The 18501-nt window shown below is 37.1% G+C and overlaps 1 protein-coding gene across 3 annotated transcripts in view; it reads right to left on the bottom strand.

The window, feature by feature from the left end:
* Positions 1–16245, bottom strand: part of LOC113048321 (coiled-coil domain-containing protein 136-like) — a 28490-nt gene extending 12245 nt beyond the window's left edge. For all 3 annotated transcript variants that reach the window (XR_003276439.1, XM_026210069.1, XM_026210070.1), the window contains exons 1-5: positions 16127–16245; positions 15703–15899; positions 3148–3456; positions 2849–2923; positions 174–485 (exon numbers count right to left, since the gene is read on the bottom strand). Coding sequence is in view for 2 of the 3 variants with exons in the window: in XM_026210069.1 (XP_026065854.1) it covers positions 174–485; positions 2849–2923; positions 3148–3456; positions 15703–15757 (751 nt within the window). In the remaining variant the exon portion in view is untranslated. The remainder of the gene's footprint in view (positions 1–173; positions 486–2848; positions 2924–3147; positions 3457–15702; positions 15900–16126) is intronic.
* Between the last annotated feature and the right edge of the window lie 2256 nt (positions 16246–18501).

Genomic DNA, 18501 nt, shown 5'->3' with positions numbered 1-18501 from the left:
TTTCTCTTGGTTCTTGGTTCTAAATAAATACGACTTATAGTCCAGTGCGACTTATATATGTTTTTTTTCCACATCATGACGTATTTTTGGACTGATGCGACTCATACTCAGGTGTGACTTATAGTCTGAAAAATACGTTAGTTTTGGAGCCTGTAAAGTGGTGGGAGTCAGACCTTCTCCTCCTGCTTTCTCCTGCTCTTCTCTGCGCTGGTTCTTCATGCTGATTTCAGCCCTCAGGGTGGTCAGCTCTAGCTCGTACTCCTGCGTGGTGCCGCGCAGACGCTCCAGCGCGGCACGCACGCGGCACAGTTCCTCCTGCAGCAGGGCGATGTCATTCTCTCGCTCCGCTGCCGCCTCCTCCGCCGCCTGCTGCAGCTCCTGCACCTCCTCCTGTGCCACACGCAGCTCCTCCTGCGCCTCCCACAGCTCGCTGGCCTTCTCCTCCTCAAGACTGTCCAGCTCCTCTTGCACTGAACGCAGCTGGGCTGGGGGTCAGAAGCAGGGACAGAACAACACTTTTTAACTGAATATCGGGTAATAAAAAGTATTGCAGTACAGTCATATGATAATACAATAGAACTTTGATATGTACAAAGGTATAACATCAACATTGTTAACTAAAACAAAACAAAAAAATTATATATATTGTCACGGTATGTAGATGTAGATAACGCAGGATGAAGAAATAAACGTTTATGGTCTTTAATTCCAACTTCAACATAAAGAAAAGGCGAGCTACAGTAAATAGCATCAACACACATGTACCATTAAATGAACATCAATCTAGGATGAAGAACAGACCGAAACTGAAGGTTTATAATGACAGGGAAACTAAGGAGCAAGCGAGATGATTAATCAACACATGTGAACAGAACGAACTAATCAGGGGAACTAAGGGAAACTAGGTTAAAGAACATAGAACAGAAACAAAGGAAAATCTAAACCAGAACAGAACATAAACATGACATAGATCACCTATTTAGCTATACTTTTCTTTATGTTGATGTTGGAATTAAAGACAATAAACATTTACTCCTTCGTCGTGCGCTTTCTACAACCACATATCAGGACACTATATATATATATGCATACACTTCAAATCCTTATGAGCTGTCAACTAACTAATAAAATCCATGTAGAATTTATATATGCATCGTTTAAGGACATCAAGACCATTTGAAGTCTATATTCAGCCACTTCACTGAAAACCAAGGACATTTGAAGTGAAAAATACAGGCCGTTGTTTCTTGTCTCATTACAGAATTCACTCAGCACAGCCAGCTATCAAGTAGCAAAAAAAAAAAATAAGAGTCAAAACCTCTCAAACTAACCACACAGGGTGTGAATTTTGGTCTGCAGGGGCTTCTGGAAAACTATAACCAGTCTCTTTCTTGCAAGGAAGGAAGACAGATAGTAAAAAAAAAAAAACCTTTGTCACAGACTGTGATTAAACTGAACTGAAGAACCATTTTCTCCTTCAGCCAGCATGTGAATCTGATTCTGGCAGTGGTTTGTTGTGTTATTCATATATGTGATTCCATTACTCACGATGGTACTTCGGCACAGCTCATGCACTTCTGCAAACGCAGGTTTACTTTGCCTCATCACAGTTCATTTAATATAATTACAGCACAGCTGCTGAGAGAGTGAAAGTGAGTCACTGAGGAAGTGAACAACAATTGAATCATCTCTGCTTTTCCCATCTCTCCACGGTTAAAACAGGCCCTGTCTACTCCCTCTCGCACCAAAGTAGCACTCAAACAAACTAATGGAAATGGGATGTCAGAAACACAGGAAATGACATCATGCTTGAAGGATTCTACAGTAGTTACCTGACTGATTGAGAATCTCAATCATAATGCATTCACTGATAACATTGAGTTTGAATACAAAGATTTGAAGAACTTGCAGAATTGTTTGAACATAACGAGCAGAGAGTACTGCAATTAGTTGATTTTATCAATTTTAATGCATTCATAAAGATGATGAAGCTGCACTGGTAGTGCATACTGTCTACCGTTGAAAAAATTATGTGAGACATTACGATTTTTAACAGAAGTATGCTACATGGTCACATTTAGAGAGTGCCATTCAAACATCATTTTTTAAACAATTTTTTTTTTTTTATTTAATTAAGATTAAATAAAATAACACATAATTTAAAAACATGTTTAAATTAAATGAATTAAAATTATACAAAATAAAATAAAAATAGAAAATAATATAGTAAATTAAATATGATGATATGAAAAACAAAAAATGACAATAAATAAAATAGTAAAATAAAACAAAATGAAACAGTAATTAAAAATACAATACAATTTAAATAATTGAACTTTTTCAATAAAAAATAATTACAGTTTCAGTAATTTAAAGCTTTTCAGACCAAAATGTTTCAAGAAAAGGAAGGTGAAATCAAGCACATTGTATTGTGGGATAAAAGTACCCAGTGCATAACGTATATTGCACATTGTGGCAAATGTTATCTGGGTACTGTAGTAATATAATAGTTTAATATTGAATATTTCAACCGATAGCCAAAGCAACTATTTTTAATACAGCACAAAGATATGAATATGAAAATAGCCTCTTCAAATCATCCATGGTCTGTGTTGAAATCATAAAACAGCTTGATATATCAAGAATGTTTATTCCTTAGCGTTGGACACAGCTGTTATTTAATATGCTGAATGTAAGAGGGTATTTGTGATGCTTGTTGACTGAGTAAAGCAAATTGTCTCTGTCATTTTTTAAGTCTACAAAGTTAATTTTTATAAATTTTATCATTGACTCCAGTTATTAGCACTGTGGTGCATACACATCTATTTCTACTTGTGTTTCTGTTCACCTTGAAGTCTCTGGATCTGTCTCGTAAAGCTCTCAGCCTGGTGGGCGCTTGCCAGCCGCTCTTCCTCCAAAAGACCTACAAAGCAACAGAACAGCATTTAAAGGCAGCTGGAGGGACATTAGAATGAGTAATTAGTAACTTATCACTGGCATCCGACAATATTAACAAGCCAGGAATGTTTGTGTGAGGGCATGATGAGGAACAGGTGGTTTGGTGGTCAGTGACAGCTGAGCATGCTCAGAGGGAACTCCCCGGTGATGATGTCACACCCTAAAAACAGACAGCATTAACAAACGCACCCTGAAGCTCGTTGTAGCTCTCCTCGTGTCGTTGCGACACTTCTCTGGTCTCCTCCAGCTCCAGGAGCAGCTGCACCACCTGCGACCTCAGTACCTCCAGTTCATCTTCTTCATCCACTCCTCTTTGCTCCTCTCTTTCCCCCTCCTTCACCTCCTTCTTCTCCCGCTCATCCTCCTGCCCCTTCTCTCCATTTCCGGCCTCCACCTCCTCCTGGTCTCTTTCCTCGTTATCCTCCAGTGAGCCTCGCTCTTTGGCCGTCATTTCTCTGCCTAAACCTGGCCGCTCCGCTTTGAAGTCGCACACATCGTCTGAGACAGAAAAATTATTAATTAATCACTCAATTGTATGTAAGACTTGATTCTAAAAAAATTCAGCAGTCAGGTATTTATATATGATATAAAACGTTTCGTATCACACATTAAAATTTGAACTTGCATTAAAATTTCGCAGATAAACACAACTAAAAGTTAAGGTTACAGAGACACACCTACAATGGAAGTCAAGTATTATTTTAAAATTTGTGTATAAGATCTGTAAAGCTTTTTTTACAGGTGTTTAGGGTTTTAGGATCTGTGGAATTAAAGTATCATGTTGTAACATAAGATGTAATGTAAATACACACATTCACTTCTTAACTACACACACACACACACACACACATATATATATATATATATATATATATATATATATATATATATATATATATATATATATGTATATATATATATGTATGGAACCTAAAATATTGCTTTTGTAGCCGAATCCTCTGCTCTAATAAACATTTAAAAGTTGTCTCGCTGTCATTCCCACATTCTCGGTTTGAAAAAATGAGATGTCCAGCTATACATGTACCAAACCCCCACCCCCACCCACCACCTGTCGCCTCTGGTGAGAACCCACTAAATCCATCCACTCCAACAACTTCATCTGAGAAACTTCTTCATCACCTGCTGGCCCCCGGCTCTCATCTCTCTCTGCCACCAACCGACCTCCAGACCCCCACAACCAATCAAAACACCCACCCAGTGCCACCAGTGTCCCCGTGCTAAAGGAATGTGTGCTATTTGCAGGATTTAGGCCATGAATCGCCCCTCTGCCTTCACCTGTTTTCTGTTCACTAACAGAAAAAACACACAAGAAATTACAGCCAACAGCAGATGTGGCCCTTTCAAACAGTAGGGGACCCATAGATTCCTCTAGTGGCAGCAGTGGGTATACCTCGCTCGATTACCTCCACCCCCCCAATTTCCGTCCCCAGTTGCAAAGTCATATGTTTATGGTGTATTGATTATGTGCTTTTGTGCTGAGGTGTTTTTCCTGTTCCCATACTGTGCTCCCAAAAGGAGCATAGTCTGGGTGTTGTTGTTTTTCTCCTCACTTCCCTAATGTTAAGCTGTATTTCTTCCTCAATTCCCTATCTTCCTGTCCTGTCTACCCCCTTGTCATATTGTATGTATCTTGTGAATGTATGGACAGGTTGATGGCTAATTTCGCTGGTAATTGTGACTAGTGACAATGAAGGGCTACTATTAATGCACACGTGCACGCGCACACACACACACACACACACACACACGTTTGTTTTTGTGAAAAGTGGGGACATCCCATAGGCGTAATGGTTTTTATAATATATTTATAAGATATTCTATCGCCATTCACCAACCCTACCCCTAACCCTAACCCTCACAGGAAACTTTGTGCATTTTTACTTTCTCAAAAAAACTCATTCTGTATGATTTCTAAGCGTTTTGAAAAATAGGGACATGTCCTCATAAGTCACCCTCTCCTTGTAATACCTGTGTCATACCCATGTCATTATACAGAGTTGTGTCCTGATATGTCACAAAAACATGCCCACACACACACACACACACACACACACACACACACACGCACACACACACACACACACACACACACACACACACACACACACACACACATATATATATATATATATATATATAGACCGTAATATTAAATTATAACAATAACTTTATATGTACACTATGCATATATAATACATATACATAGATATAGATATATATGACGTTAAATTATTATTAGTACTAATTTTACTCACACATTAATAATACTATACATTACATAAAATATAAAAATAATTACAACATTATAAATTAAGACATTAGACAGATCTCGTGATTTTTTTTCTACGCTGAATGAATAGTGACAAACAAACGGAATGAAAGAGCATGTGAAGTGAGCAGCTGATCCTGTACAGTCTGTGCTAATCACCCACCAAAGTAAGGAGCCAACTAGTTAAAAATAGCTCATTTCAACACTCTCCTTCTCTCTAATACCTTTTCTTCTTTTCCATTCATCACATCCTCATTTCCTGCCCTGCACTATTCACATCAGCTATTTATCATTCTCAGTTTCCAAATGATCCTTTTTTTCTTTCCCGGGTTCATCCCTCTTTCCAAAAGTCACCCGTATCTCTTTTTTAAAATCCACCACCTTGTTCTTAGCGCCATCTCTCTCACTCTCTCTCATCTTCGCTCTAGCGTTAACAGGTTTCTCTCACTTACCCTCTGACCTCGGAACTCAGAGAAATAGGCCATTCAGTTGGCCGATTACACACACTTAATCTCTCCTACAGTCTCACACTCTAGATCTCTTAAATGACACAAGGACTGTGTTTGAGAGTATAATTATATAAATATATATTACAACTACTTTTATTTTTACATTATAATATATGTGTACATATGTATGAATATATGAATAGATACATAAATACAGCAGTATCTTAAAAAAAATGAGCTGAGTCAGTGATATGCGTCTATAATATCACAAGGCAAATCTAAATTGGTTAATGCTTGTGAACGACGTGAGGTCCACACACAGGACACAGAGACAGTCGGCCACGCCAGACCTGACTAGACGATTCACCTCGCTGATCCTCTTAGATCAGATGCCTGTGTGGGATTAACAGAATCTGTCAGTGTGGAAAATGAATTGTCTTGCCAGCAACTCCTCCCCCTCCATTCCTCCGTCTTTCTGTGTCCTGTTCACTCCCTCTTTCTCTTTTCCCCTTGTTTGTTTTCTCTCGCTTCCCTCTCCCTTCCTGAATGTAATATTCCTGTGTAATGAGCCATGTGCTGTATTATTGATCATGCTTTGCAGATTAAAGTATTTCAAGCATCTATGAAATAATAAATTAACCAGTGGAGAAACCACACACACACACACACACACACACACACACAGGCAGAAGCAGTAGAACAGACAGGGTCTTGAGCTCAAAGGATTATAGGCAGCTTTGATAGCACCCAGTCAGCTTTATCCAGCGTATCTGAGCTATGAATTATTCTGTTGGGACAGACATCTGGATCGATTACTGGATAGGCAATGCACACCACAATCATGGAGCATCCCTCAGGACGAATAATGCAAAGTTAAACAAGAGCAGAATCTCTTGTTTCCTGTATAATCAGTACAAAGTAGTGCTGTCAGAAACAAAACATTTAAACTAATAGTTCTAAAATTTAAAGTAATAGTTCACTCAAAATTGAAAATGTGCTTGAAATGTACTCAACTTCAAGCCATCCAAGTTATCTTCATCTAAACACATTTGGAGAAATGTACCATTACATCGATTGTTCACCAATGGATCCTCTACAGTGAATGGGTGCCATCAGAATGAGAGTCCAAACAGCTGATAAAAACATCACATTAATCCACAAGTAATCCAAACAACTCCAGTCCATCAGTTAACTTCGTGAAGTTTAAAGCTGCCTATATGTTTGTAAGAAAAAAAATCGATCATTTAGGCATTTTAACTTTAAATCATCTCTTCTGATGGCACCCATTCACTTCAGAGGATTGATTGGTGAGCAAGTGATGTAATGCTACATTTCCCCAAATGTGTCCTGAAGAAATAAATGCATCTATATGAGGGTAAGTACATTTTTTAAAATTAAATGTACAAAAGTCATGCAACTCATGCGCATGCACAATCTAACACTGCACAGAACACAAAACACATGCAAATTGATTTCTTTTTCTCTTGTAACATCATGCACCATATGTGCAATGGTTGACATAACAGAGGCCTCACTTCCTGCTGAACTCAGATTCTTGTGATTTTCTCATGTTTGACGACGACTCACAACAGAAATAGAATGCGAGAATAGAGTGCGAGAATCGGTTCCTTAATTTGTGTCATTTTGCCTGATTACAATTCCATGATGGAATCTACAGCTGAATAAAAAATAATGAGAAATGTATTATGTGGAATATCAACCCATCTCCGAAATCAGAACATTCATTTACAAAACAACTGACACAATTAATTTGCAAATGAGCACTTTTGAGATGAAAAATCAAATGAAACAATGTCAGGCCATGTCCAGAGGCTCATATTTAATCTTAATATCATGAGGCATTAAATGTTGACGTCCAAAGAGTCCCATCGCGGACATCACAAACACAGACAAATATAGTTCTCGTCTAGTTCTCAGAGTTCTCATGGGCTCAGAGAATTAATATCATTCTGGTCACAAGCGTGGCTATGGGATCGGCCTGCGGCGCTGGCGGAAATCCAGTCTAATTTCTCAACATAAGAAAAACAACATCAATCAAACACTGATGTATTCAGATGTGTTGAACCCTTTATAGTTATGCTATTGCCTGTGTTCTGACCTGTCAATCATAATGTCAGTACTGTCAACTGTCAATCAGAATGACAAGATCGCAGTGAGGGACTAACTATTTTAAATACAGTTCTCAGGGGTCTTCAAAAGGGGGTCTGTGACCCCTTGGGAGTTCACAGCAGAACAGCATTCATCCATCCATCTATCCATAATATAATATGTAATAATAGTTGATGAAGAAGCTATAGTTCATCTACATTTCCTTGTCTCACACACAATTAAAATCTCAAACTATTAATTAAAATGTTACATACAATTAAACTATTTCATCCATTTCAAATTTAACATACACGTTGATGACTCATACATATCAGTAATTATTATTTAAATGCATATGTAATGTAAACATCATAAAATAAGTATGTAAGTACAACATTATAGTATCATATACCTGTTTTATTATAGGTATTTTATTTAAAATGCAAAACTATTCCGTATTATACACTAACTTTACAAGCATATTCGCTTTTTTGCTCATGGTCAGTCTGTGCCTGGCTAAAATCCAAACTGTGACATCAGTTTCCTGTTTATAGCGCTGCTCTCACTCCCAATGCTAGCCGAGGGTAACATTACACTGACCTTAACCTTAACTTTAACACACACATGCATCCTTCAGCAAACCTTTCAGCCTTATAGTCTCAAGTTATCCATCAAATCCAAAAATAATATTTAAACACTTAATTTAATGCAGCCTGTCACCGCCGTATGAGCTGCACAGAAAATCAGAGTCTAAACATCATTAATAAACTGAGTCCAGCACCGGGAAGAAGAAAGATGATGGACACAGTCACAATAGCCTTCTGGGAAATCAAGAAGCAAGAGTAGAGCAAAGGCTGTTTTTCCATGGCAAACGCCTGCCAAAAACAAGTACCACAGCTGCAGTGCTGTGCAGAGGATAAACTGCTTTCAAATGCATCTTCAGTAATGGGTCAAAAGTCGAATTTGTCTGTGTTAAACAGCCGCTCATAAAGTCAAGCGGGCTCTCAGAGCATTGGCTGCTGGGTTCTGAGGGAAGTGATGTGGTCAGTGTTTGGTGTTGTATAAGCCTGCAGTAAACCACTGGATAAGTGTAGACCACAAAGTCTCTGCGAAAAGGACCCAGACTGAGCTGGCTGAATGGTGCCTAACTGACAGATCTGGTGAAAAACAGATGCATGGGAAAGGGGTCTGTAACAGTCACCTACAGAGAAAATCAAAGCAAATGTACACAAATAAAGATGTCCTAATAATGGGCACTGTGCCTATAGCTGCTTTTAAAGGACATTTTTCAGAAAGATGAAATTTCTTTCATAATTTTCTTACATTTATGTTGTTCCAAACCTGTATGATCTACTTTCTTCTCTGGAACACAAAATAACATTATGTTCATGCTGCTCTATTCCATTCAATAAATGTAAATGGTGGCAGGGTTTTTTCTCCACTATCCAACATCAAATCAAGTTTTTCGTTCCTTGTCACGTATGTATCATCTGCATACATACAGTATATGCATAAGCGATATATACTACATAGCAAATTTCAAATGCTTGATTGTTTATATCATCAAAAAATGTAAAGAATATTATTTCCTAGCTCTAATTTGCTAAATGTGACTATAAGGCATGAAGTTATTAAGATGAACATTAATGAACCTAATGATTTTATATAAAGCTGCCTAGACTATGGAAAATAAATTATTAAATAAATAATACACATATATATATATATATATATATATATATATATATATATATAAGATATATAGAGTAAATAAAAACAAAAGTAGAACCATAACAGTAGTTGACAAAACCCTTCATATTCATAAAAGTAGTTTTGAGTAAGAAAAAGGGCAAAAATATCTAGTAGCATCCAATAATTATTTGCACTGATATATTTGCAAGGCATATTCCAACTAATTTTGCATCACTGACGTCAAACCTGTCATGACGTGCCATTTTGAACCTATACAAATGAAAATAAACCTTGACTTTAAGTCCAAAGGGGAAGAATAGTAAAGTCATATGAAATACTTTTATGGTGATATTTTTGTCAATTTTAGAGTTCCACATCCTCATTCAATTTCACAGTAATGTAAAGAGCAGCCAGGACATTCTATGAAATATGTCCTTTTTTGTTTCACACTGAGAATTAAGTCATACAGGATTGTAAAGGCATGAATAACGTTTCTGTACGCTGTTACTGTAAGAAACAGCACTAAATGGTATAATCAACATAATTTTTCACATAGCCTTGTGGTGAACGGAAAATTAGTCATTTCAGAGCCGGAGAAAGTTTTATTAAAGTTTATAATAGATAAGCCTTTTTTTCTGTTACAATAATGTGCACTGATGAATTATGCACGATAAGGACATTTATTAAGCAAGAAAGCATGGTCAATTTTGATTTTATATTGCTAGCATTCATTTCAGAGAGAAGAGGAGGGGGCAGGGTGATACATTTTCTGTATCGCAGTCGGTCCAAAAACATGCATTAAACAATGCTTGTATATAGCCCTACAAGACTTATAGATAAACACACACTAACACAATGTAAATCAGCATCCACTCGTAAGCACAGACCCGTGTTTCAGGAATATCAATGAGTCCTCACAGGTGGGGGAGGATTACGCTTTCTCAAAACACCCCAAATACGGATCCATGTCTGCTCTCTTCTCCTCTGTTGTGACACTGTTAATTAGTTCTCATTAAATGATGACAACAGCAGCAGAAAACATTTCATCAGACTTTAATACAAGTATAATGAGTGAGTAAAAGAGAAAGCAGTGCTCTATCTGTGCTCTATCTACAATAGCTGTTAATTATTTAATAACTAGTCTGGAAAGCTTATGTCCAGCAAAACTCAGTTTTGTCCGATATATTCTTGGTTAAAGAGCAAAATCCAGTGTTTCCAGCATTCAAAAATGAGAGGATGTGACAATGTGGGTTGTGAAATTTGATTCCTGGGAAAATAAAACAAATAGCCCAGTTCTTTTAAATAAATTAGTCAGAAAATATATATAAAACTGTTTTTCACTCTGTAAGTAAAGCATTCAGAAATCTTATCGAATCCACCTCACCGAACTTTTTAGTATTATTTATATACTAGTATTTCTTATTATTTATCATACATCTATTAATATTTATTATAATTTACCTTTAGATTTTATTTTTGTTTTTAGTTTCATTTAAAAAAAAAATTCTGTGCTTTTGTCATTTTTATTAGAATTATTTGTATATCTGTGTAGCCTTAATTGACTTTTATTTAATCTTTAGTATTTATAGTACTTCAAAGTTTTTTTTTGTAAACATTGTTGCCAAAGCAACATTTCTAATTGTATTTTTTATGCAATTTTTTTATTTAATATTTTATTATATTCAGGAACCTACTGTCATGTGAAGGCTTGTAACTTGTTGTTCATATGACAATGTGTATTAAAAAATACATATTCACAACATAGCTTTACTGTAATAAAAGAGTTATATAAAAAAACAGCTGTTCAGCTCTGTAGTAAGAAGCTGTGAACTCAACTAAATAAAAAACTTATGAACAACCATCTTTACCAAACGATTCTGTGTTTTATTTGGTTATTTGTTCCTAAATTATTCACTTTAATAGCCAGAGGCTCCCTAGTCCTGAAACAAAAGCACATAAAAGATTTAGAACAAGCCAAATCTATCCTTTATCTCTGTTGGTTCTGTTAGCAGGATATCAAAGCTTTTCTTCCGCTTTGTGGTCGTGCCATCCAGTCTGAAACACTTACAGACACACATCATTGACCATTACACACACATGCAAACAACCGTAAGACAATCCTTGTGTACATATCCTTGTGTCCTTCACTCGGATTCATTTCTCTACAGACACAATAAAAAGACACATAAAAATCCATCACTAAAGAACAAGAGAATAAAGGTGTCATAACACCATAAAGCCAGAATAAAAGATTTGAATAGAAGACTGTATAAATGTGGCATGAAAGGCGTGAGAGTTGTGTTTAAGTGAGATATAACTGGCTCCCAGAAGCATTAGAGTGCTTTAAATGTGTGTGTGCCCGTGTCACATTTCTGGCGCAGTGAGGAGAGGTATGAATTATTCACGTCAACTCCATCCTGGCTTGGCAAGGAAGAAAGGTAGAATAAGAGGAAAGAGATAGAGAAAGAGAAAGTGGGATGCAGGAAAAAGGGAGATGGAGAGAATAAAGTGGAAACAGAAAACGAGATTGTTGGTTTCGCACTCTTATAGAAGCAAAAGGAGGAGGAGTTCACATGCCGTCGCTTTGTTGCCATGGTTACAGCCCCCTGTCCAAGCCCCAATAACTCCTACTGGTATCATTTTGCACTTTACATGCACAAAAACTACATACACCACCTTGTCTTCTGAGTTATATAATAAAAAACACCAAACCCATCTTTCACAGAACATTTTAAATGCTATACATTATTACACGAATAAATAATTATAATAGTTTTACTTGGTAATTGCATTTGCAATGCATTAAAGGTGCTATATGTAATTTTTGGCAGTACCATAACGCTACAGCCAGTTATTCTACTTTGAAATATGCTTTCCGTGTCAGAATGTCTGTTTTATTTTTTATTTTATTTTTTCCACCCACTGCCAATTTCCCCAATAGCATTTCAACATCTAGGGTTGCCAGTTGGTGGAAAATACAGCGTATTTTTATACCCATGAAAGCACGCAAATACAGAGATTGCAGATTCTACCCGACCTAAAAAAGCCTTGGCATCCATCTAAAAAGATCTATGACCAGAGACATATTCAAATTCTAATAAATGACTCCTCACCTGTCACCTTCCCCGTCAATTGTGCTCATTCCTATTGCATGTCCTCAATCTGGCAACACGCGACAGCATCGAGTCTTTCTTCCACTAGCTGTCAATATTACAAACCTCACCTTTAAGCACCTGAATGAAAAGGTGATGCTGAGGTTGTATCATGAAACATGGACCATATAACATTCATCAACCAACTAAAACAGCCTAGTAACCACATTGTAAAGCAACACATAGCAATGTCCTGGCCACTACCCACAACACCTTATTACAATGCCACTGAGTTTTTGACAAAATCTAGTAGGGTACTAATATTTTCCCCCATCTTTGCCATCTGATTTGGACTCTCATTCTGACAGCACCCACCCAGAGGTGGAAAACGTTTTGATGAAGGTTTATGAAGAATAGCCTTTATTTCCATTTGAACAATGTGCACTGATGAATAAGAGAAGTAAACTAGGTCATGTTCTGATTTAATGCCTTGAGAAAAAGCACACAGAACTCACATACTCAAAGCAGAAGGGGGAAAGAAAAGCGAGTTGGATCCCTCACGCTCTCAGTAGACTTCTTGAGCACTCACTCATGAGAAAATGTTTTCTGTGTTGGCCTTCACTTAGACGTGTGGCGCGTACACACTCTATCTCTCTCCATGTAACTTTTCTTGCTAACTGTGCGTGATCTCACTTGAACTGCCCTTGAGATTCCTGCCATCAGCTCTTCCGGAACGTTCTAAAGAGTCACTCCTCGCATCTGAGATGAGGTCAGCGAGTGACAGACTCAGAGAGAGGAGACCCACAGGGGGGAGGAGAGGAAGATTCGGAGGAAGGAAAGCTGCAGTATGGCTTTCCTTGTGTCATTCGGAGCTTAGAGGTCAACGTATAGTACTCCGCAACATATAAACTAGAATGAAACAACGTTCTGGGTTCAAACTAAGTGAAGCATTTGTGGTATTGCTGTCAAATTAAAATTGAAAATAACTTCAATAGATCCTTCAGCTTGTCCAAACAAACAAAAAGTGTATATTATAAATGCACTTGAAGAAAAGCATTTGACACAAGGCATTTCTAACGCATGTTAACGCATTCTGAACAGATGATAAAATTATCACAAAGTTTGTTGGGAACTTTTTTCAATTAAAATGGTATTTATATATGCATTGGTCTCTCCTAAATCAGATGAAACAACTATAAATATAATTTTATATTAGGTAACATATATAATCTAAATCATTAGTTGATGGACTGGAGTTGTGTGGATTACTTGTGATGTCATAATCTCTCTGACGGCACCCATTTACTGCAGAGGATCCATTGGTGAGCAAGTGATGTAATGCTACAGTTCTACAAATCAGTTCTGATGAAGAAAACAAACTCAGTCTACATATTGGATGGAGTGAGGTTGATTTTCATTTTTGGGTGAACTACTCCTTTATGGTCACAACAATAGTTGGAAATGTGGATAAAATTTGCACAGACAACATTAATAGGCATAACCTCAAACATTATTCACGTGACTAGCATTATGAAACCAGACTTGTCTTCATAATAAGATGTATTCTGTTTAAGTCTTGCTGTTACACTTTCACAACACTGTGTATAGTATTTTAACATTCCTGTCGCAAGGCACCATTGACTTCCATTGTGGTCGAAAACTGACTTCTCTATCAGTGTTAAACGAAAAAGTAAACAGACTGCATAGAAACTCTTAGCATGCAATCTCTTGACGTTGGTACTCAGTGAAGTTTTTCTAGGACGCCTCACATGGACAAAGACTCAAACAGACATGAACAGTGAAAGGGCCCTTTTTATGTAAATTAACTGCTGTAGCAGAAAGTTTTGGGGTTTGACTGTCACCGGACCTAAACGTTGTAAGCGCTATGGCACCCAGAATGTGGGCAGTGAGAGAAAGAACATGTGTTCTCATCATCCGGGGGCAGACGGGGAATGCAAGTGGCTCTTGAATAATGTGGAACATGTGGGCGTCTGGTGGATGGAGAAGAGGCAGACAGCACCATCACTGCTGGCTAAATTAGCACGGCATTTAGAGGGAATTGTCATGGAAGCGCTGCCAATGAGGAATGTGATGCGGAAGTGCTGTTAAAATGATCCTCTCTCTCGTTCCCCAAACCTCCTTTAGTCCACCTACAGAAACATTTGCCCCAATTTACTGCAGTAATACCATAAGACCAAGTAAAACAATCCTTGTGCGTCTTGTCACATGAGGAGAGGTTCTTTGGGATAGATAATGTGGGACTGAGCCTTTGAAGCTTTTGATCAGAGGCACAATTTAAAACAATGCCTCAGACAACAGCTATTTAAGACATAAAAGCATTTCCAAGGAGACATCTACAGCATTACAGTATGAATATAATATAATAGTTTTATAACAACGCCCTAATGAGCATGCAACATATCAGAAAGCCAGTATTTGGCTTCCCATAATCCCCATAATCATCTTCAAAGCTCTCGATCTATGGTAACGAAGCAACTCCATTTGCATGTAAATATACAGCGTGAAAAAACAAAATAGGCTTAATTTATTAGCAGAAACACTCAAGCAGACAACAGCACTCAAAAACTTGTTTGGTTGACAAATTAGTTACGAGAAGCATGAGAATCAGTGGCGTCAACATTTGGCAAGTTTGGAAAGTTATGTGCAAGCACAAATGAGAATTGCGAATATACGTAAAGATCAACTAAAATGTATTCGATTTCAAAAATAAAATAAAACAAATTGCCAATGACTTCCGAAAAATAAACGTAATTCAAGACATATCTGAAAATAAATCATAATATATAACACAACTTTATCGGCCATTGCATTAAATGACTAAAAACAGAAAACCTCCATCAGATCATAATATCAGTTTCTGAGGTTTTGAGGTTTGTTTGGTTAAATACATATTTGCTTCACCAAATGATAATGCTCTCTCTATCTCTATTAAACAAAAAGCAAAGACAGTGAGAGTGTCACATCCTTCCAAACAACCTTCTGCCTCATGATTGACCAGTAAACAATGCAGACGCAGGTAGGGGGAGAGAAAACAATAATTATTTCCATGCATTGTTGCACAAATGAACACCTGTAGAAACATCACACACACCTGCAGGATCCAAGACCTCCTCAATGACGGGCGGCAGACGAAATCCGCAGTCCATGGTTGTCGTGGTGACAGGGTTGGAGGGGGGTTAGATGTCCAAACACACGCTCGCCAATGAAACAGGCGCAGTGATAACACACACACAGCCCTGCGAGGAATGTCAGGCTCCACACACACTGTGCTGTGACGGTCGATACATCCTGAAACACACACACACACACAGATCAGTTCTCTAAACAACTGCAGAAATCAAAGTCTAAACTGCTTACAGATGATTTATAGCCCTTTCTGAACAACTGTGCAGTTCTTTCCCTCTCTCCTCTCCTCTCCGTTTCTTACTGTCTCCTCCTTACAAAACAAAGCATGAAACCCTGCACAGCATCAAGGGTATTTCAGCAACATGTTCATTCTGAGAGTCTCTGCTTACCTTTAATGAGATCTGTGTGCAGCTCAGGACACTGACAGCTTACATTCCCGTTACTCGCTGTGCATTATGTGTCGTTTACTGCGTGCCCTCCTCTTGCCTTCCCTCCCTCCCTCCTTCCTTCCCCCTCACTCTCTCTCTCGCTCACTCACTCCAGCTCTCTCGCTCCACCTTTATCTTTTACCTCAGTTCTTTTGTCATCTGTTAACTGTTTGATTGCTTTGTGTGGTCCATTGTCTACTCTAACAGATTCAACTCCACTGGCTTCAAAAAACATCTTGATGCTTTTTGCAGTAATATACATTTTGAGTCCATGATTACTGCAAAGTAACAAACAAAAAAACAAAGTAAGTTTGGTATAAGACATTCTGATGTAAGATATTTGTAATAATATATTTAATTTATTTTGCTGTTATTATTATTATATTACATTTGTTTTTAAATTATTTTAGTTAATTATAATTAATATTAGGAAGGATTATTATTTTAAGTCTTCACTCAGTGCAGCTCTGGGGAAAAAAGAGACAATTACAAATTTATCAGTTTCTCTAGATTTACTATTATATGTGTTTGAGTAAAATTACCATTTTGGTTTTATTCTTTAAACTAGAGAAATTACAACATTTCTCCCAGATTAGATATTAAAAATATTGTCATTTTTTGCAGAAAATAACAACTGGTCAAAATAATAAAAAAATGTGCTATGTTTTCAGATTTTTCATAATGACACATTAAAGCTGGAGTTATTGCACCATGTGATTATTTCTGAATTCATTCAAGTTAAAACATTAGTATTTATTTTTATATTTATAATTGTCTTCCTGCTATTATTTGAGATCTGAAAGCACTGTATTTTTTTATTATTTTTACCATGTGTCTTTTTTTCTGAATAAAACAAAAACACATACCAATATATAGTAAAAATACCAAAGAAGTTGGTCATTTTAATGCTACTATTAATAGTAACAAAAATACAAATTCACATAAAAAATATGAATAAACAAGAAAATGTTATCATTTGTAGTGGTTTGGTTTCTATGTTATTAAGAAAATAAAAATGTGAAATTATATAAAAAAATAAAAATTATAATAATAAAAGTTGTAAATGTTTCCCTGGCAACTAACTGAAATATGTTTAAATTGAAGTGCAAAAACTACAACTGAACTAAAAAATAAAATTGAAATAAATTAATCATAAATAATAACATAAAAATGACGAAAGCACATAAAACATGACTAAAATGTAACAAAAATTAAAGGGGGGGGGGGGTGAAATGCTATTTCATGCATACTGAGTTTTTTACACTGTTAAAGAGTTGGATTCCCATGCTAAACATGGACAAAGTTTCAAAAATTAAGTTGTAAGTTTGAAGGAGTAGTTTTGTTCCAAAAAGACTCCTTCCGGTTTGTCACAAGTTTCCGAAAGTTTTTTTCGAGTATGGGTTTGTGTGAGGTTAGATGGAGCGGAATTTCCTTATATGGGTCCTGAGGGCACGTCTGCCGGAAGAGCGCGCGATCCCGTATAGCAGAGCACTGAGAGCACAGACATTCACTGATCAGAGCGAAAGCATCGCGAAATGTCACAAAAGAAGTGTGTTTTTGGTTGCCAGGGCAAGACAACCCTGCACAGATTACCAAAGAAAAAACAGCATTAAGGGACCAGTGGATGGAGTTTATTTTTACAGAGCATCAAATATCTCTGTGTTGTTAACTAAGCAAATGTATACAGTTTCAATACATACCACATAGAGACGTCCTGCTGTAGTCTTTGCTGCCGCTGCTCTTGTTCAATTTCAGCCTCTGGATCTGATTCTGGACCATAAATATACACTGAATCTGACTGTTAGCCATGGTTTGTTTTGGATGATGGTTTTTCCCTCACAGTAATGTCACAGCTTCAACACAAATGCAAAAGCCTACAGGCGCTAGTGATTCTTTAGCTCCGCCCACACGTCACGCCCCCAGCCGCTGGTGTTTTTCCGGGAAAAATCGGTACAGACTATCTTTCTCTTATAAATATAATAAAACTAAAGACTTTTTGCAGTTATGAAGGATGCAGTACTACTCTATAGGTACTCAAGATTAACAGGAGATTGAGTGAAAACGAGCATTTCAAATAAAAACTGAAAATATAAAAATAAACGTTAATTCAAAATATTAATGGTAAACAGTGCATAGGAATAATCCAGGGCAATTAGTCCATTTTTCCCAGTCATCTTAATGGCAAAAAGTGTTCCAATTTGCGTGAACTCCATAATTAATACTAAAATATAACTGATATTGCGCACAGTACGTATCCACAGTGCGCAAAAATGCTAATATGCTATTCTAACATCTATAAACAAACATAAAAGTTTATAAATGCCAGGAGGGATCGT

This window comes from Carassius auratus, chromosome 29, assembly GCF_003368295.1.
Source record: "Carassius auratus strain Wakin chromosome 29, ASM336829v1, whole genome shotgun sequence".
Classification (NCBI taxonomy): domain Eukaryota; kingdom Metazoa; phylum Chordata; class Actinopteri; order Cypriniformes; family Cyprinidae; genus Carassius; species Carassius auratus.
Note: the sequence above shows the minus strand (reverse complement) of the source record. Positions and strands in the feature narration are given on the sequence as shown.